General features: G+C 38.6%; 1 protein-coding gene across 1 annotated transcript in view; it reads left to right on the top strand.

Moving 5' to 3' along the window:
* The window catches only part of THSD7B (thrombospondin type 1 domain containing 7B), a 760,956-nt gene that overhangs the window by 206,474 nt on the left and 526,797 nt on the right, over positions 1-27,685 (top strand). The window contains exons 3-4 of the mRNA XM_065880761.1: positions 9,889-10,137; positions 23,017-23,186. Coding sequence (XP_065736833.1) covers positions 9,889-10,137; positions 23,017-23,186 — 419 coding nt within the window. The remainder of the gene's footprint in view (positions 1-9,888; positions 10,138-23,016; positions 23,187-27,685) is intronic.

Raw genomic sequence — 27,685 nt, forward strand, 5'->3', positions numbered from 1 at the left:
AATGACTGGAATAACTGTACTTTTGAATGACCCACAGTTTTATAAAGGTTGCTAAAGTACTTTCCTAGTTGGTTGCAATTTTACTTCTATAAAAATAACTTTTTAACTGTAAAGCACATTTTGGAAGTACTAAATTCTATAAACAAATATTACATAATTTAGAACAAGTATAATGGAAATGAAAATTCTTTCACAATTCAAAACTTTACTCATCCATTTTTAATTACTTCTAACCAGTATTTTTTTCCATGCGTAGGGCAGATTTAGCTCTGTAGAAATTTGTTTATTTATAGATGAGATCATTATGTGCTTTCACAAAGCTTTTTCTCAAAGAACTTTTTAGGGTTTCTGGTTAAAGGTGGCAACTGAACATAATCATTTATTACTGCTGTATTCTGGAACCTCACTTAAATAACAGTAAAGTAATAAAAAAGGCATGAACTCTCAAGGACAAATATAACACGAAAGGATATAATAGCTAAAAAGAAAGTTCAATGAATTTGGGGAGCTGGAAAGTAGATGAATGAGTGGTAATTTACCTAGCAGAGTAGAAAAAGCTGAATGCTCCCCTTCAGTTGGAAGATCTGCAAGGAGCAAATCAGTTTACATGACACAGCTGTACCAGACACACACCCATTTGCCTATCACAAGTTTTTTTTTTCTTTTTTTTTGCGGTACGCGGGCCTCTCACTGTTGTGGCCTCTCCCGTTGTGGAGCACAGGCTCCGGAGGCGCAGGCTCAGCGGCCATGGCTCACGGGCCCAGCCGCTCTGCGGCATGTGGGATCTTCCCGGACCGGGGCACGAACCCGTGTCCCCTGCATCGGCAGGCAGACTCCCAACCACTGCGCCACCAGGGAAGCCCTGCCTATCACATTTTTGCCTCTTTCACAGCACATAGAAAGATATTTCACTGTCCGCTTTGCACTTATGTCGGAGCCATTTGACTTGAGATCTGACCGATGCAATGTGGACAGAAGTAACATAAGCCATATCTAGGGTAAAATCATAAATCACTTTGGGCCATCCTTCTGCTCTCTCTACCTTTCTAACTAATGGTGAACGTGGAAGCCATGTATTCTAGATGGTGAATTTTTAAGATGGCTACAAACTGGGTCCTTAAGCCTTCAGGTAGAAAAGAGCCTTCTAAGAGGGCTGAATAACCTGCATCAAAGTCTTTGTGAAGGGAAAATGAACACTTATTTTGTTAAACCATTGAGATTTCAGGGTTTATTTGTTACCACAGTATAGCCTATTCTGTTCTAGTACAAGATTCTTGGAAGGTTTAAGAATTATAGGTAGTAGTAAGCAGCTCTGATTAAAAATGTGTTCAGTGTGCCTAAAAATTACTCCCTTACCTGCAGAACATAGTGTGTGAAACATCATCCTGTGAACATGCAGGTTAAGTGAAAATCTGTCCATAGTTTGTGAGAGTGTCCTGACAGCTTTTTCTCCAATCAGTTTTCATAAAGCTGACAGCCAGCTCTATACACATAGTACAAGAGATAGGAGAGTTCTTATCTTAGGAAAAACATGAACTAAAGAATAAAGACTGATGGAGGCCAACATTTGAGGGTCTCCAATAAAATGGTCTGAGTTCCGCATAATCAGCCAACAGAAATGCTTACCATTTGATGAGACCCACCTGTGATCAAAGAGCTTCCAATCTGTGCTTGTGATACTTCATTCTAATCCATAAGAGCAAAGGATCATGAAAGTAAAAACAAAGGTTACATTTAATATTGTCAAAGATATTGAATATTCATTCATGAAATAAAAGCCGGGTAATGTTAAAAATAAATAAGTAGGAAATAAGAAAGAAATATTGGGCATTAAAAACTTACAAAATATGTTAGCAAAATAATTAATAAAAAGTTTGATTTTTAGATTTAAATGGGAATTTTCACCCTAAAGTAATGACAAAAAGGTAAATACAAAAGGCAGTTATTAAAAAAAAACCATGAATCTTGATTCAGATATAATTTTTCTTGCAACAACATGTGAACATTTTAATTTAAAATTAATAAATCACAATTCTGTATTGCTTTTAAGATTGATTATTCAAAAATTGACACATTTCAGAATTAACCAAAGTACATTTCTATTACAAGTTAGTTTATCCAGGTAAGTAAAGAATAAACCACAGCGTAGCTCCCTTAACCTAGGAGTCAGATTTTAATGACAAAGTCCGTTGCCAGCAATGGACATGCAGGTAACCATCAAGGAAGTTGTAAATACAAACCCCAAACTGCTTCTATAAACTGAAAAGACCTTTGTTGAGTCACAGGCATAAAAATGGGGCATTGGCAGTGCATTCAGTGAATATGGCCTTTATGACTTACGCATGGAAGTGCCTTTTAGAGTGGTCATGAGGATCACAGTCTTATACCATCTAGTTCGTTTTCTATTTCATTGGTAGCATCTCCTTTATCATAATCCATGCAGACAACTATTTACAAAGAATGTTCAAATCTGGAACTCAACAGACACTGTAGCTTTCCACCAGAAATAAACCAGCTTATTTCTGTAAAGTAATTCAGTAATAGCTGTAGGAGGCCAGTATAATCCAGAGAAAAATGAAATCAAGAATCAAATTGAAAACAGAGACTATTAAGTGCTCTAGATACAAGTTTCACTAATTATCTTACGTATTTTTGTGAAAACCTTCCTGTATTACCAATTTGAAAAAAAACAAACCACCAGCCATTTCTATCCTTATACCTGTATCTTAACAGAGATATGATGGGAATGATAGGAAATAAAACTCATATTCTCCTAATGTACTCCAAAACATCAAAATTATTTTTATTCATGATTTGTACTATTGCAGGATGGCAAGTAGGTGTGAAGTCAATTAGGAGCAAATGGTGGGAACGAAAAGCCAGAACCAAAGCACATATTTTTCCCTTTCATGTGGCCCTTGGCATGTCAGAAGGGACAATACTGCCTCCAAAAGCCAAACAATTAAAATGATGAGAGAAGAAGGGAGGAGGGGAAGGGAGAAGAGAGGGCACTCTAATAATTAATATTACAGGTCACAGACCTTTTTTAAATCTTTAAAGTAAAAAATGTATTGCTGTTGGGCTTCCCTGGTGGCACAGTGGTTGAGAGTCCACCTGCCGATGCAGGGGACACGGGTTCGTGCCCCCGTCCGGGAAGATCCCACGTGCCGCGGAGCAGCTGGGCCCGTGAGCCATGGCCGCTGAGCCTGCGCGTCCAGAGCCTGTGCTCCGCAAAGGGAGAGGCCACAACAGTGAGAGGCCCGCGTACCGCAAACAAACAAACAAAAAAAAACAAAACAAACAAAACAAAAAACAACAACAACAAAAAAAAGTATTGCTATCGACAAGCACATTTCATTATTCTTTCTTTCTCCAGTGTTTTACATGAATATTATTTACTTATTTGAAAAAAATCTAAAGTAACTCAACATCTCAAATGACCCATGAATTTACCAAGAAGTACTTTGTCACTTAAGTTCTCACAGACAGTAAAAATGTTGGTAATGGGCTGGGAACAATGTTTATAACAAATCTCTACAGTTTACTGGTCAGAAACTGCATCTCTAAGTAACTGACATTTCTCTTTCATGAATATAATCTTATCTATTTTAGAGCTCACCAAGGTTCAAGCCTCTCACTTTGTCTCTGCTAGCTCCAAATATTTTTTACCTTTAAATGGAAAAAAAAAAGTTAACTTTTAAATTCTGAAAATTCAGTGGTTATTATTTATCATGGGAAGTGGGGGGAGGAGTAGGGTGAGAAAGGGTTAATTAAAAAACAAAGTAGTTAAAATTACAACATATACAGAAACTTATTTCCAAAATGAAGGGAAAAAAAGAGGGAAGGGGAAACTAGCGGCACAAACCAAAGTCCTGAAGCCAAATCTGAAGAGGACATAGAAAGAAAAATAAAGTGTAAGAAAGTAGAGTCAATGGGATTCTTTTTCTGTTTCAATGATTTAGTTATAAATATAGATTATTAGTCTTCTCTCTATACATGTAACAAATGCCAAACAACTCACTATTATGAAATTTTTAAAACTGATTCTTTCACATTTGTTAAAAAAGGTGAAAATCACATTCCTTTCTTCCCTTCCTTCAGTTCAAATCCTGAACCGAAATATTACATGTAACAATAGCTGATTCTAACTTCTATACAAAGTTAAACCATATTGAACTCCTTTGCCAATATAAGGAGCTACATAATTTCTATCACACTTGCCTCCAATTTAGGTATAAGAAACATTTCTCAAAGCAACTCAAAAGGAGCAAGTCAGGGGAAAGAAAGTTATGAAGAAGAGAGAAGAGAAGACTAGCAGATAAAACACATACTCTGAAAAACTCAGATCTGCCATTCAAGTACTGAAAATACCTCAAAAGGGACAATGAATGGGATCTATTATAATGAAGTCAGCAAAATAAAATGCAAAAAAAAAAAAAGATCTGAAGATAATTTTGAGGAAATCTCTTTGAAAGAAAAGAATACTGAAAATAGGGGGGGGAAATCAGAATTATGTAGGTTAAACAAGAAGAACAAATGTGTTTAATGTTGATGTTTCCAAAATAGGAGGTCCTTCCTATAAAATGCAGTACATGAAAATATATATCAATTTGACTGATGAGCCAAATGTCAAATTGGAAATATAAAACATTTCTAGAAGAAAAAAATATGAGAGCACAACTTTTGGCATTGGAATGGGGAAAAAATCTTGTTTGTGGTAAAAAAAGCACAAACTATAAAGGGAAAGACTGAAAAACAAACTAAAATGTTACGTACCACAAAAAGACACTATCAACAAAATTAAAAGTAAAATTATGGGAAAAGTTATTTGTAGCATATAGAGAAAACAACAGGGTACTATAAAGAATCTGTATTTCTCTCTGTATATCTATTTACTGTCATCATCATCTGTTTGTGTGTACTTATGAAATTCAATAAGAAAAAGGCAGCCAAATGGAAAGATAGATGTATTAGTTTCCTACAGGTTCTGTAACAAATTACAGCAAACTAAGAGGCTTAAAATAATGCAAATATATTATCTTAGAGTTTTGGAGGTCAGAAGCCTAAAAGTTAAGAAATCTTGAAATGAAGACATTATTCTGTGTTTGTTTGTTTTTTTTTTTTTCCCTGAAGCTTCTAGGGGGAAATCCGTTTTCTTGCATTTTTCAGTTTCTAGAGGCTGCCTACATTCCTTGGGTCATGTATTATCCCAGCCTCTGATTCTGATATCATATCTACTTCTCTGTCTGTGACCCCTTTGCCTCCCTCTTCGACAGACCCTTATAATTACACTGGGCCCACCTGAATAATCCAGGATCATCTCTTCCTCTCAAAATCCTTAACAGTCACATCTGCAAAGTTTATGTTGGCACGTAAGGTAACATATTCACAGCTTTCAGGGATTAGGATGTGGACATTTTGGGGGCACCATTAGTCCACCTACCATAGTGGACAAACAATATGAATGATTAATTCATGGGATAGGAAATCTGAGTAATCACTAATGATTTGAGAAAAATATGAATAAAGCTCAGTGGTTACCTGAAAAACCAAGTGCACTTTCTCAATATTTTGGAAAAAATAAGTCTGATAAAACCAAGAATTTTGAGCATGTAGGAAAGGGAAAATACCACAATACCTATTATATTTGTTTACATGACTATTTATGGCCTAACTCCAGGCAAAAATACTCAGGAAATCTCTCACACATGTAAAAGAAGGTTTAATACATAATCCTGTGGAATCATAAGAAATTAAGCACAACCAAAAGGTGTACTAAAGGGAAAATGAATACATAAATTGCCCTGTATTCACATGGGGATATTACTCACTAATAAAAATGAAGGTACATTATCTGCATTTATCAACGTGGTTAGATCTAGAAGTCATAATATTAAGTGAGGAAAATAATTTCCACAGTAATATGTATAACAAAATAATATTTAAGTAAGACTTGTAAAAACATGCAAGACAATGAATGCTATTTATGAAGACGTACATATTTAGTTAAAGTATAAAAATGCGGTGGAGCATACTAAAAATCAATTTCAGGATAGTGGCTGTGTCTGGGGAAGAGAGATGGAACTGGGATTGCAAAAGACACAGGGAATTCACCTGAATTTATCATTTTTTAGTTATTTAATGAAATCTGAAGTAAATGTTAGCCTTTGCTAGTAAAGTATGAGAGTGTTTATTACATTACTCTACTCTTCTGAATGTTTGAGACATTTTATACTATTTTAAAGTGGTAATTGAAGTGTTAATGAAATGAGGGTATTTTTCTGTTGATTTTTATCTTTTAAGAGCTCTGTCCTTAATTTGTATGTAAAGAGATTTCCTTACATTTCCAGAGGAAGTAACAATAAGGAGTTATTTTTGGTTTCAAAGATTTCCTTTACAGTTGAATACTTGTGAAGTAATTTACAAATGACAACATACTCTATAAATCTCAAGGAGGTTTAATTACCGTAGCTTCTCTTTTTTTTTTTTTTTTAAGATAAATCAACACTATATGTCTGTTTTATTAAAAAGGGCTACCACCTTCTGTGGAAAGATTGAGTCCCAATTCTGTGTAAAGGCAGGAATGTTTGTTTTGGACTTTAGTTTATAAGGTGATTCTACTTGAACTGAAGGGTACCGTAACTTGGGGAGCTAAGCAGATCACATTTTATTATTCTTTTTTTTATTTTTCTGCAAATAATGAAACTAAGTAGCCATGAGACTAAGGTCGTGCTAATGTATTGTGATGCAAATTTCAGGACACATATTTCTGATTCACCATTTAGTGCTTATTCCACTATTTCGGTAAAAAGAAATCTCAGTGATCACATTAGACCAGGGCCCCATGTCATACCTTTTATTATTATTATTTTTTTAACCAAGGAGGCAAGTTAATAAAAATAACTTTAAAAATAAGTAAATATGTAATCAGTGGAATATATGCCCTTCCTAATTCCAAGAATTAGGAGCCCTTTTCAAAATTACAAAAGCCTTGACTAGGGCTTCCCTGGTGGCGCAGTGGTTGAGAGTCCACCTGCTGATGCAGGGGACGCGGGTTCGTGCCCTGGTCCGGGAAGATCCCACATGCTGTGGAGCGGCTGGGCCTGTGAGCCATGGCCTCTGAGCCTGCGTGTCTGGAGCCTGTGCTCCGCAACGGGAGAGGCCACAACAGTGAGAGGGCCGCGTACCGCAAAAAAAAAAAAAAGCCTTGATTAATCCCTGCAACTCCATGCAAGTACTTGTACTGTTGGAATCTTACCCCTTCTTCTGGTCCAATAGGAAGAGTCAGTTCAGTAAAGATGAGAGTGACAGCTAGGAAATGGTAAGAACCAAACCACTATTTCTGTAGACAGAGAACTGTATAGTATGGGATCTTCTTTAGGAAAGGAAGAAGAAAATCCTTCCGAGAAATTAAAACTCCTTATCTAAAAACATACACAAATTAAAAACTTTATTAAAGTTCTGTTTTCGTTTGCCAGGGCTACCTTAACAAAGTACCACAGACTGTAACTTAAACAGCAGAAATTAACTTTGTCACAGTTCTGGAGGCTGGATCAAGTGTCAGCAGGGTTGGTTTCTTCTAAGGCCTCTCTTTGGCTTGTAGACCATTGTCTTCTCTCCAAGCCTTCTCATACTCTTCCTGTGTGTGTCTGTGTCCTAATCTCTTCTTACAAGGACACCAGTCATACTGGATTAGGAGCCACCCCTAGTGACCACATTTAAAAGACTGTCTTCACGTACAGATACATTCTGAAGCACTGGAGGTTAGGACTTTGACATATGAATTTGAGAGGGGCATAACTCAGCCAATAATAATTTCTGACATGTCAAAACGTAGAAACTTGTTGTTTAACAGCTTTCTGTTATATCATAAACCAAAAATAGGTGGGCCTTCCCTCTTTCCTCCACATTGTACAGTGATGATACATTATGATTTATGTGGGGCATTTTCAAGGGAGGTTCTTCCTATTCTTGATCCCAGGCCCCCCAAATGTCTAATTGGAGTGAGTGATGGTAATGAGGTGTGCATTGCTTTTTTCATTTTGAAGAGGATAATATGATCTGAATAGACTTTTAAAAAATATTGGACCAAAGGTTTATCTTATATCATTGTGAAATTTGAAAGCCGTACTAATCCTCTATGGCTTCATGATGAATATCAGTATGGAAATCTCACTATATTTTACTCATCACTGTGGCCAAATATGAACGTATTTCATTCTCCCCTGCACACTGTCTACTATAATCCATTTCTGTTGGTGGCTCCCTTACTCTACATACTTTCCCAAGTCAGAAATTTGGAAACATTTTAATACTTCTCTCTTTTTAAACACATACAAAGGAACTATTGCCAAACCCTGTGTATTATTCCACCAAGTTTCATAGGCTCAATTTTGGAAGTCAGTGTTTGAACATTGACCCTTTCTTTGATTTACATTCCTGTCAAAATTATCCTTTTCTTCCACAAAGTAATGGATGCCTTTGACTGAATAAGGGAAATACTAACAACAAAGTGAAAAAAAGAAAAAAATGCCAATAATACTCAAAATATTGTCTCCCTACGTGAGTCTGATTTTCTCCCTTTAACATTATTTAATGCTCAATTAAATCCAAATTCCTTAGCCTTTCCAGAAATCCCTTTTGAAGAACTACATACCTAATATTTATCCACATTCCTCTTTGAGCTTTATGTGTCATAAATGGACACATTTATGACAATTGACAAGTTGGCTTTTACTTTCCCCCATTGGTGTGCTTGTGAATATTTGACCACCAGTTCTGGAGGTTGAAGGGGTCAGGGTAGGGTAAAGGGACTTGATTTATGGCATTTGCTGGTTTCTATAGTGTAAATACTTCCACCATGGCTAATTTTAAGCTACTTACATGAAATCAACGGGCTTGCAAAATTCCTGAAAATTTTACAGATTGGTCCTTGTTAAACAGTAAATCCAGCTCTAGCATACCACTGGTTCCTATACCCACAAATTTTATCTCAGGGCTTCAAATATGCTACTTCCTTGAGTTAAAATAGTCTTCTTTCCGTGCCTGAGAAGTTTCCATTAATCTTTTAAAATGCAGCTTAGATGTCCTTCTGTCTTAGAACCTGCCTCACCCCTACCCCCAGCTTTCCCAGGTGGTCTATCACTGTCTCATCAGTTTTTCTCCTCATCATTGTAAGTGCTGTTATGTTGAGTTCATCACATTATCATGTTATCTTTTTATTTATCTGTTTTCCAATTACATTGTTAGTATTTGAAAGCACTTCAGTTTTGCAGATGAGGAAATTGATGCGCAGAGCCTAACAGTACGGGGAAACATAATACCACATTTATTTATTTTGTAATCGCTCAGTATTTAAAAGAATGGACAGAATAGTACTCGAAAGCTTAAGTTTACCTTTCTTTGACCTTAGACAAATGATTTAGCCTTCCTGACCTTAAGTATTGTCATCTACAAATGGACATCATAATATGTATACTCAAGAGACTGTTGTAAGAAAGTGCCTGTGAAGTACAGGACAGTGTGTGACACCTAGGAACCACTGAACGAAGGGTAACTCTAGGCTGTATCAGAGGTGAAAGCACATGAGAAGAACCTCCATTATTTCTGATGATGCTTTGGACAAGGTACAATGTGGACTCACCTTACACATGTGTCTTGCGAGAGTGAAATAACTTCACAGTTTCAGATGAAATAGAGCGTTCATTCTTAAAATGTATGTCCTTCAGTATTTTATCATGATGCCTCTAACATTTAAAAAACAAATTCTCCTACTTGAGCGCTATCCCAGATTTCAGGCTTTTTCTTTTCATCCAGAATAGACACTTCATAATGTCGGTTGTACCCATTTAGTCTACGGCCTACTGTTTTCTGTTTCTGTTCCTTCAGCCTTTGCACGCAAGATTCCTTGCCTGTGACCATCCAGTCCTGCATCATGCCGAAAGACTGCGAAACCACCGAGTGGTCCTCCTGGAGCCCCTGCTCCAAGACGTGCCGTTCAGGGAGCCTCTCGCCAGGATTTAGAAGCAGGAGCCGGAACGTGAAGCACGTTGCTGTTGGAGGCGGAGAGGACTGCCCTGAACTTCTCGAGAAAGAGGCCTGCATCGTTGAAGGAGAACTTTTGCACTCATGTCCCAGGTATTGTGTATTCTTTGGCATGAGTGTTCAGTTGTTCTATATAACCTCGTTTTATGTGGTATAGAGAGGTTAACAATAACTGTAGCTGTGACTTATGACTCAGTGCAGAGTTTCGTATTAGGCAGTAAAGCCTAGGGGGGGTAAGAGCATGGGTTGTGTTGATTGCCTGGGCTCCAATCCTATTTCTAATTATGTGATTGTTATGACTTTCTAATTTATGTGAATTTTGGCAAGTGGCTTAAATCTAGTGCCTCAGTTTACTTTTCTACTAGCAGTACTTACTTCATCCAGCACCTGGCACATCATAAGTGCTTCATAACCATTAGTTACCATTACCTGACATGTCACACCTAATTTTTATGACAACCTAAGAAGCCATTCATAAGCATCTTCATTTTGCAAGTAAGGCCATTGATGCTCAGAGAGATTAAGTAACTTCTGAGGTTACATAGTTAATGAGTGACAGCCGCCTGATTCTAAGGCTCTTTCCTTGAAAGTCACTGCTGCTCTGGGCATTGTTTCTATTTCAGAGTCCCTAGGGAACCAGAGAATGCTGAGAAAAGGGTCGACATAAATTAGTAGCTAAACTTAATATCTTGATATTAGTTATATTTTGCCTGATTGTGTAGCCCTTGGTGAAGACCTCCAGTGCATTTTCCTCTGGTTGTTGGCTTACAGTGGGATCGGTCTGATAACGACAGAAATCACTGGGGCTGGCTGTTTAGAAGTCTGTTGCGGATGAATTTGTAATAATTCCTGCTGGACAGCTGCCCTGAACTATATCTTAAATCTGTATTTTAGATTTAAGTAGCTTTTTTTTTTTTTTTTTTGCGGTACGCGGACCTCTCACTTCTGTGGCCTCTCCCGTTGTGGAGCACAGGCTCCGGACGCGCAGGCTCAGCAGCCATGGCTCACGGGCCCAGCCGCTCCGCGGCATGTGGGATCTTCCCGGACCGGGGCACGAACCCACGTCCCCTGCATCGACAGGCGGACTCTCAACCACTGCGCCACCAGGGAAGCCCTAAATAGCTATTTTAGATAGAACTTTTCTATAGTCTCTGAGATTTGAGATCACTCCCTCGGTGAAAAATAAAATGAGGCAAAAAATAACTTCTTGTAGAAATTAATCATCTGGGGATATGTGAAGGGTAAGTGGGTTACAAACTCAGCTGGTGTTGTTGATGGGCCTGGTTATTCCTTAAACCTGAAATAAAGCATGTATGGGCGGGGCAGGGGTTGAGGTTGGGGGCGGGTATAGAGGAGCAAGTTCCTGTTTACACATTCATAGTCATTCACTTCCTCCACCTCACCATTGAAATCAGGGTGGATTCAACATACTCCTTACATATTGATTGTTCATTTTTCACTAAAATGACTCCTTAGATTTACATCATTTCTTGCCTGAAAAGCGGAGAGAGCAGATGTAGTTCACGATCCTTGACAGATTAACCTGTTGTCACAGAATCCTCCCTAATTGTATTGAGTTTGTGTCCAATCTTTCAAGACACTAATTTGGGGCAAAACATGGGATTGGAAAGAAAACCTGAGGTCTCTGTCCCTTTTGAACTTGGATAGGCTTTGGGTTAGAATTGCATCGCCATCACACTTAAAGTGTGTGTCCTTGGACAAGCTGTACAACTTCTCTAAGACATTTCCCCTCTTCAATAAAAGTGTCTAATTATACTGCCTGTGTTGAAGGTTGAACAGCTACAGACTAGCACTGTCCGTCCCAGTGCTCAACACACGAGGCACTACACGAATACTGACTCTTATTGTTGCTCTTTGCAGGTGGGTTTTGGTTTCATTTCCTCCAGTAAGAGAATCCCTCCTTTCCTTGGAAGGCATACTGTAGTAATTTAATGGAGTAGAAAGTTATTTCTTCTGGGTGATTTGGAGATTTTTTTTCCCCCGTGGAGGCCTTATTTAGGAGGGTTCTCAATGCTAGGCTGCTAGGAATAGAATCTGGGTTTAATGATGACCTTGACCTTGGCACCTTTTTTCTTCATTCCTTTCACGGAATGGCATGACCTCTTCCTGATATTTTTGACAGTTTTTTGATTTATAGACATCCGCCTATTTTAAAAAAAATTTTTTTTTAAGGAATTCCTTTTTTTATTATTATTTATTTATTTATTTTTGGCTGTGTTGGGTCTTTGTTTCTGTGCAAGGGTTTTCTCTAGTTGCGGCAAGCAGGGGCCACTCTTCATCGCAGTGCACGGGTGTCTCACTATCGCGGCCTCTCTTGTTGTGGAGCACAGGCTCCAGACGCGCAGGCTCAGTAGTTGTGGCTCACGGGCCTAGTTGCTCCGCGGCATGTGGGATCTTCCCAGACCAGGGCTCGAACCTGTGTCCCCTGCATTGGCAGGCAGATTCTCAACCACTGCACCACCAGGGAAGCCCTGCCTATTTTTTTTCTTCTCTTTTCTTTGTTAATAACTATTACGATTCTCTTCGAATCATCAGAGTGGTGCCTCCTTGACGATGTTGAGAAAGTTGAGTTGGATAACCTTTTGTTAAAGAACGACTACCTTTTATTGAGCGTCTACTGTTGGCCAATAACTATATCAGAGAGTTTATAAAGATTATTTAGAATAACATAGAATGTATTATCCAAATAGAACATTTTTGAGAGTAAAAGGGATGTAACTCGGTACTGTTCGGATTCAAATTAAAGTCCATTTGACTTCAAGGTCAGTGCTCTTTCCAATACATCACACTGACCCTAATGATAATCATAGTGAAGACACACACCCAGATAAGGGTATAGACACACATATACATGTATTCACATGTATCATTTTTTTCCAACAATATACCGTGGAATGGTAATACTTCAAGACGTACCCAAGATTAATTTCTGTATTTTTCATTTGATTGGACCTTAACATCTGAAAACAGGGCCTGACAAAGTTCACTGGAGATGAACCTGGGCCTCTAGTTCTGCTGTTTGGAAATGTTACTGAGTATGACATTTTCTGAAAACCTTCTCAGATAGTGAATTTGTAGGAAATAGGAGTCTTCGAAAATTCACTGAATACCAACCAGTGTTTCCTAGGGAGACTGACATGTTAACTAATGATTCCACTTTGTGGTGGAAAAGAGCATGTATAAATAATAGCAACAAAATTAACATTGGCTGACATTCTTATTTGTCTGAAATCCGAGCTGTGGCCTCTACCGCAGGAAAGCATAAAGGCCGTGTGCTAACTTTTGTTTCTGCTTGGACACCAGTGATTAAAATTCATTGTGAACAAGGGAAATGGAAACAAAAATCTCTTAGGGAACAAAAATGTCCATTTTTCCTTTCCCAGAATTCATGAGCACTTCATATACATCAAGCAATTTAATTCACCATCCTTCTCAGCAGGGAAATGTCCTCTCTTAGAATGTGGTTTGGCTTTTACCCTTCCACCATATTTGCTATAGGAGATGTGTTCCTTTTCTCAATAAATATACTCTGAGCTCTTCCTATGTGCCAAGCAGTATGTTAAGTGTTTCTGATACCTCAGAGAACACATTAGACAAAGTTCCCTCCCCCTTGTGGGACCTAAATTTTAGTGAAGATATACCAAATAAATAAAATAAATAAAATAAGCTATATACTTTGTGTACAAGATATGGAAAAAATGAAGCATTGGAGCAGGGTAAAGATAGAGGCTTCTGGGGTACTGTGATGGGGGATCAGCTCAGGTTACAGAATTAAAGAGACTGTCCTTAGAGAAGCCTCATTTGAACTAGCAGGATCTGTGGGGACGACTTGAAGGAAGTGAGGAAGTTAGCCTTTCATCTAATTAGAGGAAGAATATTCCGAGAAGAGATAAGCTAGAGATGTGCTCTGGTTCCTGCCTGTTCATAATGCTCACAACGGTTTTTAGTTGCCTAGCTTGGGGACTACTCATCTCACCAGCTGGACTCCACTGGTCGACATTTTCACTGTGAACAAAATGTGTGCCAATCCCTAAGGCATGATTACATGAAAAGAAATGTGACCATGAGGAACCCCTTCTCGAAGAGCTCCCTGAGAGTGAACACTTTGGAGGCGCCTCAGGGCAGCTAGCGTAAGTTAACCTGAAAGGAGACAGAGGCCAGCCTATGTTAAGCTAACTTGGGGAATTTTAGAACTACAGTTGATCCTTGAACAGCAGGGGTTTGTACTGCACAGGTACTCGTAGAGGCGGATAGTTTTGAATACTAAATGCTACAGCACCACATGATCTGAGGTTGGTTGAATCCATAGACGCAGAACCATGGATGCAAAGGGTGACTATCAGTTATAGCAGATTTTCTGACTGCATGGAGGATTATCACCCCTAACCCCACATTGTTCAAGGGTCAGCTGTATGAGGGAGTTAGCATTGTGTAGCCTTAAGCTCGTCTCAGAAGTATGCTATTTTTGACCAAGATATGTATAGACTCCATGAAACCCCTTTCTTCGGTATTATACAGTCTCCTTGAAATTTTGTGCTCCCCCCTCCAACGTAACACTAAGAACTCACACTGTACATTATGGGGTTGGGATAGAAATGAGAGAGATGGAACAAATCTGCTTGTCACTGGCTGCCTTTTCTCTTGGTGTGTTTACCTCTTATCATTGTCATCGTGGCTTTAGGCATTATGTTATCTGCCTCAAAACACTGAAAGATATGTGCTTTATAAGATGCCTTGGCACTTGGGTTCTTTCTTTTGTCCTAATTAACATCTAAAGCATTAGATCCTACATCTCAACTAAGAGGGAGGTGAAAAGCATTCTAAGACCATAAATGATAAGGTGGCCCTGCTTACTGGATAGCATAAGGAAAGGCAGAGGACACAGGTAGCTGAGACATGACTTGATGCTGGAACAGCTATGACTCCAGATCCTTCACACTGTAACGCACAAGAATACTGAAAAACGTCAACATCTTTCTTGGAAGCGACACCTCAGATGACCTACCAGCAACTTCCACCACCTCACAAGGAGGCTTTCACACCAAAATGGCTGTTCTATTTCTTAAATGATCATCTAGAGTTTAAAATTGAATACAAGACAGTGCTGTTATAAAGACCAACATAGAGTAAAACTTTAAAGACGATCTCAAGGCAGAAGCTGCATGGCTGATAGTATTACATAGACTGTGTGATATTACTGCACAGAAAAGCCAATTTCCTAAACATTGCTTCAACACTCCAGTCTGGCACTGAATAGATGGGGTCTCATAATTTGTCCCTCCTTATCTCTGGTATGTATGAGTTCATTATGGGTGAACTAGAGATTCTTCGCAAAAGGTCTGTCTGTGCAGACTCATACCGAGAGATCTATCTGGGTCTCCTGCATCCCACTTCGATGTGCTTCTAAAACAACCCCCTGTGACCAGCCTGTTTTTTCCTACCATCTCTTTAAGGCACTGAACCCGATTTTAGATTTTCTAAAATCTAAAATTTTCTCAAGTTTTCCTTGAGAAAACTCTGGGGATTAGTTGATGGATTTTTTAGATGAGTGTTGAAGCCAGGAATGGTGCCAGCAGAAGGGATGGTGAGTAAAACTTGGCTTGGTAGTTGGCTTCCTCTGCCCGTTGGAACGAAGTGAGTGCTGGAACAGGGTTGACATGTCTTGAAAGAGATGTTTGTTCAACACCTGCTTCAGACTGTCACTGTGCTAATTGCTGGAGAATTCAGGAAATTTTAGTCTGTGTTCACTTAGTTTATTCATTTTCAGAATCCTGTGTAATATACTTATTAAAAACTAGAGCATCTTGAACTGATAACCATGTTCTTTAAGAGTGTTTCATAGTTAGTAATGTTCCCGCACATCATTCCAAACATATGTATCTGGAATTTTTGTTAATGCATTTTTCTCCTCTACTTTAGAGCGGGTAGCACCTATAAAAGTGCCTGGCTCGGAGTAAATGCTCAGCAGACAAAGGATGAATCATTAAATGTGGGGCAGATCCAGAACAATATTATGCACAGGGTACTTTATTCCAGGCTGATACTTATTATGTGTGTGAAGGATTCAAAGTCATTTCTTATAAAGAGCATCTAAAATTGGCATCATCAAGGAGATTACATAAGGATGCCGACCCAGGGAAGGAATAAACACACAGAGCTTGATGTGACTTTGTCCCCAATGGCGGCCTTGCTTTTGCTACGTGTGTCTGGTTTTCCAGATAAGAAGTTTCTGTTTTCATTGGTTATAAGAGTAGCTTTGAGAAGGATGAGTAATGAGATCACAATCTGAATATGTAAGTTTGCCTTCTGGAAAAGAATGGCACACACGTCACCTACCATCTCTAATGTATCTTTTCAATTGATTGTCTGCCACAGCACCTAACACCCTGCACATAATAGAAGCTCAATAAATGGTTGCTAAATGAATTAATGGGTTCTTTAAGGAAGCATTTTTAAAAATTGTTTTAATTAAGCAGCTCTTTGTAGGACTTGAGGAGTAAAGGAGTCATGACCTGGAACCCTCAGGAGAATCTGTTTCAGGAAAGAAACGACAGTTTCAAAGAATCTGTAAATTGTTTCAGCAGAAGGAGACTGATGCCTTTTTGCTGAGTCCAGCTTTTACTGGTGCATATTGTTTCATGAGTTCCCATTGTGCCACTTTCAGCTCTCCTGGATGGAAGATCTGTTCCCCCGTTAGTGTAAGAAAGTTAATGTATTACTAAGTGCTGTGCATAGGGCTAGAAATCTATTAATAATACATATGTGGAGTTTGGCTAGCAAAGCCATCTGCCAAAGAGCTTTGCACTTCAGAGTAGCTTTCCATAATCAATAGTCCCACTCTATTCAATAAAAGATTACTAGAGCGTAAGATGCATAAAGCTTGATTGGCTCCCTTTATTTTGGTCGTCTGTTCGGCAAAAAATGACAAGTTAATTCTTTTCTAAATGAATTTACAACTTTAAAAGAACAACAGATATTATCATAAATTAGTCTTGCTGCAGTACACTGATTTTTAATATACGCGCATTTAATTTGAATACCTTGCACTAGGGTTTCAATTCCAAGAGTGTTTGCAAATCTATATGTGCTTAGTCAAAACAGGACCATTCACTAATGCAATTATTCTTTCAGTCTGTCATCATTAAATCACTTAAGATTCTATTCCATGTTGCTTTGCTTTAAATCTAAGCCTTTAGAAGAAGGAGAAAAGAAATTCACATTTTGTAAGCAATTCTAAGCGTTCTGAAAGTGACAAAGCATGCATTCTAAAGAGCAGGGGTTGCTATAAAACTCTGATGGTCCTGCCATCCTACTGCTATTAGAATCACTTTATGTCACCTTAGTAGGATGGAAGTCTTTTAAAAATAGTCACTAAATGTGCCTACTTTTCTAATTTTGGCTTTGCTAATTTAGGATATCTCTATTCCTTGCTTCAGAACAATGCATTCATTCCTCATTCCTTCTGCCCTCCCCCCATCAATTTAGAGAATGGTTTGAATACAGGATTCCTTGGGTTAGACAACATCACTCTCAGGAAGACAAGCTGGCTACCTGGGCGATAGAATTTCTGGCCCTCGAGTAGCTTTTCCTAATCCAGAGTTTGTCTCCTCTGTCTCTTCATGGGAATATGTATTCCCACCATTAGAAATATCTTTCTTTGGCTTAATCTTGGTTTCTTCTTTGAAACTGCATATACCTTTTTAGAATGATAAAATATTTAATATTAACTTTTAATATGTATCTTGTGAATACATTTATTGATCATTGCCTAAGAATAGACTTAAATTATGGGGTACATATGAAGAAATCGGGCAGTGAGTTCCAGGGGTGGGAGAAAGCTTCAGAAAGCAGATTCTAGAGGGTAAATGCAGAAAAACTGAATTTCACAGTTATAATACATGGGTGCCCTGATGTCTGAGTTCTTGTCCCCTTTCCTGGGCTGTCTCAGGTAAGAATTCAGTGCCAAGCAATTGTGCTGCTAGTATTTGGGACAAAAGCAATTTGGAATCATTCTTCACTTCTCTCTTTATCTCCTATCCACGTATAATCCATCAGAAGGCTGTCTCCACCTTCATAGTATATCCAGAATCTTATCACTTCTCATCACATTCACCGTGACTGCCCCAATTAAAGGCCTAACATCATGTCTCCTGCACTGGCAAAGGCCTCCAAATTCATCTCCCTTCTTCCACTCCCCTATAGTCTATTCTTTAATCAGTGGCCAGGATGATTCTTAAAAATTTAAATCTCATCATGATACGATTGCCTTCCTCAAAAATTGGCAGTGATTTCCTAGCACATTTGGAGTAACACTCAAACAGCCCTTCCTCAGCCCACCAGGCTCTCTGTAGCCTGGGCCCTGACTGTCTCTCACTCCCTCTCCCTCCTGCCTTGAGCTGCCTATCCCAACCACACTGGCCTCTGTGCTTTCCTAGAAAGTGCCAAGCACTGTCCTTCCCTGGGACCTTTGAACATGCTCTTCTTTCTGCCCAGAATGCTCCCTGTCCACCTTTTCTTATGCCCACTGTTTCATTTTATTCCGGATTCTGCAGACTTTCCTGGTCATGGCACTGAAATAGCTCTCCTCCTCCATTTCTCTCTGATGGACATGTTACTGATGCCGTGTTATGTACTGGTTCATTTCTGTCTGTCTGCCCCACTAGAAGGTCATCTTCCCAAGGTCAGGGACTTTGTCCTGCTCACTGCTATGCATTTCTATTGTCAGAAATCATACTTGGCACACAGTTGGAGCTCAAGATTTAGTTCTTGAAAGAAAGGAGGAATGAACACATGGTTGAGTAAATGATTTGCTTACTCTTGGGCAGGCTTATTTTTGTTCCTAGGAGCTAGGGAGTCCTGCTTTTCGGTTCCTTCTGCCATCCATCTCTCATACATACCTTTACATTAGCTGAGATATTCTTTCACAAGTTGTTTCCCCTGTGTATTCAGTATATGAGTGGCTGACAGTGCTCTCTGTCACTAATGGTGGGGACATTGGAGTCATTTTTACATGAACAGATGATGGCAGGTTTACCTAACATTCACAGTGACCAGGGAGCAAAATGGAGGATTTGACTTCAGGGCCTTGAAAAAGCATTACTCATCAAAAGAAGTGTCATTCCACCATTTGGTGGAAATTTGAATTTTTACAATTAGAGATTCCTTTATTTGGCTTATATTTTGTTTCTCTTTTTAACTTGTACTTATCTCCTGAAAGTGCTAAAATCTGACCCTATGTGACCACATTTAACGTGCGAATTATAAAGTGATTGGCTGTGTGATATTCTCAAACTGTCTTTGTGTTTGAGACTGGAAGGAATATTATACTGGCACTGTAAAATATTACTGGTCAGTTGTCAGTGACAGTATCATTGTCATCAACTGATGATATTTTTTTGCTTCATCCCAGAAAGCAATTCCTCAGACCAAGACCAACATTTATTTGTCTTCATCATGGCTGGGCAGGTAGCTACCTGTCATCTACGGACTTGCTTTTTATATCCGCAGACCAAGTTTCATGAGTTTACCATTCACCGTTGTAATCTACCAGAGAATCATTTCATTAAGAAGATGTGCTTTAGAATCAGATATACTTGTCTTTGCATCCTGCTCTTTCACTTACTTAATTATGTGACCTTGGCAAATGTCTTTCTTATTCTTTAAGCCAATTCTCCCATCTGTAAAAGAGGAAATGATATTTTTTTCATAGGCTTGTTGGGAGGATGACATGAAGTCATGCACCTAGATTTGTTAGTGCAGTGCGTGGTACTGAGTAAGCATGCAGAACAATTTGGATGTTATTATTCCTTGGGGGATTTGTCATGATACCCTAGAAGCCTGAATAAATGAATGCTTTGTCTATCCTGTTCAGCTGGGGTGTGTGACAAGACAAGGGGATCCTAGGTCACGTTCGTAAGGGGCTATGAGGATCAACTAATTGTTTTCATGTCATGGCCATTTACTTGAGGCATTTCTACACTTGGTTTCAGAATGCTGCTCACCCACAAAAGGCAGGACACTGGCCTTTGAAATGCCCCCCGTTTCTCTCCTAAGCAGAAGGACAAAGTGAGGCTGGGTTGAAAGGCATCAGAGTTGAGAGAGAGTGGGTGGAAAGGCCTGATCTTTGACGTGGACTTAGCCATTAAAGAGGATGCCCCTGGCAGTCAGAAAGCCAAGTTGTCCGGAGCCTGGAGGACTATCCCTGTAACAACTACTAAAGGAGATAGCAAGCAACGTTTAGCTGAGCGGTCTCCTTTGATTTCTTATTCTGTCAGATCCTAGAGACACTTTCCCAGGTTGGTGGAATTCAGACTGTTCAGTTTTCATGGCTTCTGGGTGATTTGTGATTAAACATAGATAGTGCATTTGAAAAAAAATAAAGAAAAAAAAGACAGACTATGAAAGGACCTGCATTTTAAAAAGGAATTTAGAAGCCCTTCACTGGTGTGTTTTTTCCTTTGCCTCTTTCTGGGTTGGTATTTTCTCTGAGGTAGTAAACAATAGCAGTAGTGATGAATGTCTTCTTTATCTTTAGAGAATTCGTTGTTTGCCAATGAATAGAATTTGGGTGTTTTTGGTTAATGAGCTAGCAACAGGGTTTTTGTTACATTATATATAAGACTATATATATATATATATATATATATATATATATAGTTATTAAATTTTCCTTTTCATTTTTCTCCATAATGACTTCCCAAATTCCTCCATTGCTAATTCTTATAGAGTCATGATAAATTAATTGAAAAAGCAATTTATACAGCATGACCCATTCCTTTCAAACAAGTGAACAGATTACTATGACTTGCTATAATTCTAAACTCTCTAAGTTTCTTTTATGCTCTTTGCTGAACTTAGGTTCTTGGAAGTTAGACCATGGCATTCCTGGATCCTTAATATTAGGACTTTGGATGAAATCAATTAAGTTCTTATAAGTACAGTGTTGGGTGTGTGTGTGTGTGTGTGTGTGTGTGTGTGTGTGTGTTTTCTGTATCAGCAGGGGACAAAAGGCAGGTGTAGAAGAACACAAGAAAAAAAGGAATGAACATTTATTGAACATTTATTATACTCCTTGATTCACATTTGGTATTATTATCCCTATTTTACAAAATAGAACTCAGTGAAAGTCACATGACTAGTAAGTGGCAAGGCTCAGATTCAGACCACGTTGGTTTGACTCGAAAGCATGCTTGCTGTCTATACCACACTGCCCCTTTTTGCCTACCTTATGTGCTCACTATATCATAGGAGCCTTGGAGTCAGGGCTATGTCTGACCTCCTTAATAGACAGAGAGCTCTTCTTTTAGGGAATCATTGGAGGAAGAGGGTTTGAAATGAGAATGTGATAACCATCCAATAACCCACCCCTACCTCACTGTGCCTTGCCCTGGAGTCCAGAGACAAATGACCTACCTGTACCCTGAGACTCAGAGACACAAGAGACAAGCCTTCTGCCTGGATCACCATGAAGCCAAGGGTGACAACTCTGTCTAGTGAGGAGAAAGGGCTTTGGAGCATCACCTCTGGAGAAGGACCGTCTCTGGGAAGACCTGGACTTTTCTCGATCTCATGCCCAGGAATTAGAAACATGTTATTGTCTATATTCCCCTAGTAATAAACAGGACCTGAACTCTACATTTCAGACTCTTGCCCAGCCCGGTGACTGATTTTCACTTGGAAAACCCTGTGAAGATCAAATAGTGAGGCAGAGGGAGAAGAATTATTACAACAAACCCCACAGGATTGTCCGGATTCTTTTTCTACAATGGGCTTTTCACAAGACTGTTGATCCTCAGCTTTCAAGCTTTTTAGAATGATGACACTCATTGTGAGAGGCTTTGCTCACTCTTAAGTTTCTTAGAGATTTGCTTCCTGATTTTGATGTCTGTTACTTGATTTCATTTGTACTCTGGTTTCTGTAAGGCCAGGGCCTTGGTGACACATGTTTAATTTTATTGCTACTTTTTCTTTTAAACAATCACATAACTGAGAAAACTTTCCTTAAATCTGAAATGGGACAGCGGATGTGAGAATGTTCTTAGGTTTGGTTTACTGTTTAGAAGCTAATGAGTCTTCTGGTATTTATGGGAATGCTGTAGGGTTATGTTAATGCTATGGGCTTGAGGAATGCTGTAATAAGCCACAAAAGGAAATTCTGTCTGAAATCATTCTCCAGGTATGAGTGTAGTGTTGTTATGGTGGTTGTGTTTTCTGTAAGTTATGTACAAACTTCACTGTGTTTTTTCCTTTTATTTGTGTGTGTGCGTGTGTGTGTCTATCAGTGCGTATCTCAACCAGTTGTCAACCTGGAAGACATATTCTAAATCAGTATAACCATGGCATGTCTGTTTATGTAAGAAAAAAAAAAAAGTACTTGTCAATTAAATATAGTGGCACATTGTGAACTCATTTTTAACATGTATACCCTTATCTTAGTGGAGTCAAACTGATAGAAATACCTCTATCAAGAAGGTTGAAAAATTGGAGGTAATCTCTGTCCATTTAAACTAATATGTTCAGACATTCATACACTGGCCTACTAATTTAAAAAGAAAGGCCAACTTTCACACAAAGTCATCTAGAGGTTTGTAAAATGAAACCCCATGACAAGTTTACCTGCTATGTATTAGGCTCAGTTGGTTTCCAGCTCCTTCCCTTGATTCTGTACTCTCTTAGAGCTTTAAGGCTGAGACATATCTACTGTTTATCCATATTTCCTTCCTTCGCTCCTCTGGGCCTGTACTATAAGCATGATAGGCTGCTGTGATTTTGCTGTAGGAAATAAAAGGGATTTAGTATTCAAAGCTGGTAAACGTCTTTATCCATAGGCAAAGATTTGGTACTAGAAAGAGAGATGATTACGTACATTTGATTTCGATGACTTAAGTTTCCTGTAGAATTTTGTATTTTCCTTACTTCTTCTTCTTCTTTTAAACAAATCAAACCAAACAGGTATTCCTGGAGGACCTCTGAATGGAAAGAATGCCAAGTCTCTCTCCTCCTTGAGCAGCAAGACCCCCACGGGCATGTGACGGAACCCGTTTGTGGAGGTGGGATCCAGACCCGGGAGGTGTACTGTGCCCAGAGCACACCAGCCCCCACGGCACAGAGGGCCAAGGAAGGTAGGCCGCCAGTTCTGGGGACAGATTCTGCTACTGATTGGAAGGGAAATCAACACCAACACCATCTTCTCATATCCTCCTTGATATAATGGACCGTCAGCATTCACAAATTTAACGTTTTGTTGACTCTTTACAAGCCATCTGTAAGTTCTGTTACTTGAAGTAGTTTGGAATAGTCAAAATAGTACTGCTAATAATATCAGTCTCAAAGGATCATTGTGAAACTTAAATGAGAAAATATACCTAAGCTCTCTAGTAGAAATGACTGCTACAGGCTAAGGGGCTGGTACGCTGGAGTGAGTCAGTTGGTGAAGAGTTAGTAGTAGTCTTTTTTTTTTTCTATAAGAAGTTTTTTGTGAATTTGTGAGTGTGGGAAATTCTACAGACATATCACTTTCAGATATCAAGAATCCATTCATTTATTGCCAGGTTTTAGATAATATGAAACTAAGAAGGAGGAAAAGGAGGAGGAAAAACAAGTTTCTCCATGGTATGCTCTCTATTAGGCATGTATAATACAATCCATTTGTTTCAGAGTTTAGGATAGTGATAACATATAAGGACTGAAAAACTGGCCCAGATTTATATAAGTCAATGGACTGAAAAGCTAAGAGTGCAGCAATGCTTCCCCTCTAGAAAAATATATGGCCTGTTCCAGGCGCATTGGGGAACCCAACAGTGCCCTCTGTAGAAGTGATCAAGGTGAGAATGTTTCCTTGAGTGTGCATGTACATTCTCTGATGTAGGACTCGGTTAGAGAGAGAAGATGTGAGATTTCTTATTGTAGAAATACATCCGTTTCATCCTGTAAAGCTTTTCATACCAGGTGCCTTTTTTTGTGTGTGTGACATGGCCTCTCATCATTTCAGAGGCCATGACCGTAGCCTTGGGTGATTCAGCTCATGACTCATAGAAGGATCATCTTTACAGATACCTTAGCATTTGCTTCAACAATTGAAGTTACAGTGTCAAATTTATAGGGGTAGAGTTATTTAAAAATTAGTAGTTAAATTTTCTTCCTTCTCTAATGTCACCTTTGGAAAGTGACAATTACACGCTTTCTCTTCCAGCATAGAACATGACTGTGCTTACTCCTCTGAATTTGGAAGAACAAATTTAGATGAAAAGCTTCAGATTATTCTTTCAGACCTTGGTGATCTTTCTATTCTACTTTCTCCTTCTTCACTTTTACTGTTGTCTACAGTACTAGGATCTTCAGGGGTCAGCACATATATAAGAATTTTGTAGAAATGATATATTATGATCAATTTTCAGCTTCAACATTTAATCTTCTATTGACATCTTCATCTTCCTAAAGTTTCTTTAGTAAAAATAGCTTTCTTATCGATCACCTATTTCTAAAGTTTTTTCAACCTTAATCATTCCAGCTTTCTTAATGGAAACGTGCTGGGCAGGAAATTTGTAATTAGGAGGAAAGTGGAAGGATGGTGTTCTAGCATTGGAAGTCATATGCTACATGTTGGGGGATGTTAAATAGAGGAGGGATGTTAAGTGCAGATTTAGCAGCCTATTAAGCCCTGGTACAGTGTGCTTCAAGCATCTAAAAAAGAGGAAAAAAATCTTAGGCCAAGGCATACTTCCAAATTAATACTTTGGTACACATGGAAACAGAAAGCCCTTAGAAAGCCTAAGCCTGGTAACCCAGTTCTCAGGGGGGGCACTTAGATGTGGGGACAAGATACATACACATGGATGTATATAACGCAACAATGTACTCTTGTAGAAATTTGAATACAGTAGTCAAACTATTGCTGCATTGGAAAATACAGAACAGCCACATTGCATTAAAGGCATGGTAAAGATTACTACTTATCTTTGTAATCATTACAAAGGTTTGATTTTGCTCTTGTTTGGAAGTGAACCAGAAAGGTTATTTAGCCATTACTTTCCTTTCTTATAAATGCTTTAATTTCCTGCTGTTATTATTTATGGATATACCTTGACAAATCTGGCAACATGAAAATGTCTCCTTGGCTCAAGTCAAATTGTTCAAGAGAACAATTGAATTGCAGTTTTAAGGGACCAAAGAGTGTTTGCCCAATTAAAGAGGCAGAGTTTAAATATTTCTAACCTTTCTGCTAATGCAGTAACAAAGGCCAAAATTGATGACATTTTTTGCATTTCAGTTTTTGTAAAGAACCGCTTTTTTGTTTTGGGTTTTTAAAATCATTGTTAGATTTGGAAGGGAGAAGGGATTTTAATAGCATTGATTTTGGAAACTCTTTTCTCAGTCATAATTGACTTTTCCACAAGGTTAAGTTTTCCTTTGGCTCCAGGATACTCTGTTCACTCTCTGAAGTGGAATTGCTAGACTTTTCTTCCTTGAAAATCCCACCATCCACTGTAAATTAATTACTCTGCATTCCAAGAACCTGATCTTAGAGGAACCCACAATCTTAGGGAAAAAATTAGGTTAATTTCCATGGATCTCTCATGAAATAAAATGTAATAGAATGTCTAGATACCAGAATAAAAACAACAACAACAAAACCCAGAGAAGAGCGCTAATTCTCTCCCAAGGGCCTCAGAGTCTCCTGCTGGATGCTGAGGATGAATGGGACTTCCGTGCAGTTCTGTTGCCAACTTATTCTTGTTGCTAGCCAATTCTCCATTTGACCTCAATTCAGGGTGTTTGTTGGAATAGTATAATAACATCTATGGCATATTTACCTGGTTCTGCTGTTCACTGTCCATGTGGTGTTTTAACTGCAGCCAAAATAATGCTATAATAATCAATATGAGAAGTGTTACTAGTAATAGTAGACAGGCCAATAGATTGTGAATGAAAATGTAGCAGAGTATTTATGATTTTGTTTACCAGTTATTGTTGTAGAGAGAATTGTATTTCTCTTTTATAGTTCAGAAGCACCAGCAAGAATGATGCTAACCTATAAATCTAAAAGCTTGGATTTGGTGAGGCCATTTTCTTCTTGCCCTTTTGTTAGGTGAAATTAAAACCACTCAGCTTGCATTCAAGGGATATTTCTCAGATGGTAAAACATTGAAAGAAGGGATGCACTTTCAAAAATCTAATAAAGACAGGGAAAAATTTATTCCATTCATGACAGTGTGGCCTAGAGATTGGCATATCAACAAATGTGGGATGAAATGGCTTAGAGATGCAGTGTATTTATATGGTGAAGAAAACAAAACAAAACAAAAACCTAAAAACTAAATAAAAAATTGGGAAAAGATATTGGTATGGTGGCAGTTAACCACCATGTTTTAAATTCAGTATTTGGCATTAAATGGACACAGCTACTTTAGAATGCACACCATTTAGCTTTGAATTGTTAATTGTGTTAGTTAACTACTCCACACCAGTAAGATAGTTCTTGAAAGTCCTATGTCTCTATAATGCTGGGCCCAGAGTTGGCATTAAGACAGTACATGATAAGATAAGGGAACATGTCCTAGTTTTAAATATGTTGGTTTGGTGAGTAAAAAGTGGATGACCATCACACATAACTTTTTTTTTTCAAAAATAATTTGTTATGTGCTAGCTATATCTTAGGGTCTGTCCTAGACACTGGAATTGTAAAGATGCCTCATTAATACAGCCTTTTAATTGTGACAGCAATTGTACTAACAATTATGCTATAATGTCTTAGGTAATGTGTCTTCAGTAGTGCGTTACATTTTATATATATACATATGTTTGTAATATATAGGCCGTATATATATGTATGACATAGTTAAAACCATTTAATGATGCCTGAGAGTAATCTTCATAATGGAGATAACGCTTCAAGAGAGTTTGGAGGATCAACACGAAAGCATGTTCTAAGTGGAGACAGGGAGAACATATGGAAATAAACGGAGATGTTTATATTCAGTAGTGGCATGTGAAGTGGTATGAGAGGAGCACAGGAAATAAGGAAGTTAAATAACACTTAAAAACTAGTCTCTAAGAAGGAAATAAGGAAGTTAAATAACATTTAAAAGCTAATCTCTAAGAAGGATGTTACATAATGATTAAAGGATCAATCCAAGAAGAATATGTAACAATTATAAATGTATATGCAGGGTTTCCCTGGTGGCGCAGTGGTTGAGAGTCCGTCTGCCGATGCAGGGGACACGGGTTCGTGCCCCGGTGTGGGAGGATCCCACATGCCGCGGAGCGGCTGGGCCCATGAGCCATGGCCGCTGAGCCTGCGCGTCCGGAGCCTGTTGCTCCGCAACGGGAGAGGCCACAACAGTGAGAGGCCCGCGTACCGCAAAAAAAAAAAAAAAAATGTATATGCAGGCAACATGGGACCACCTGAATACATAAAGCAAACATTAACAGACATAAAGGGAGAAATTGACAGTAACACAATAATAGTAAGGGACTGTAACATCCTAATTACCTCAATGGACAGATCATCCAGACAGAAAATCAGTAAGGAAACACAGGCCTTAAATGATACATTAGACCAATGGACTTAATAGTTATTAATAGATATATACAGCATGCAATCCAAAAGCAGCAGAATAAA

Source organism: Phocoena phocoena, chromosome 7, assembly GCF_963924675.1.
Source record: "Phocoena phocoena chromosome 7, mPhoPho1.1, whole genome shotgun sequence".
NCBI lineage: Eukaryota > Metazoa > Chordata > Mammalia > Artiodactyla > Phocoenidae > Phocoena > Phocoena phocoena.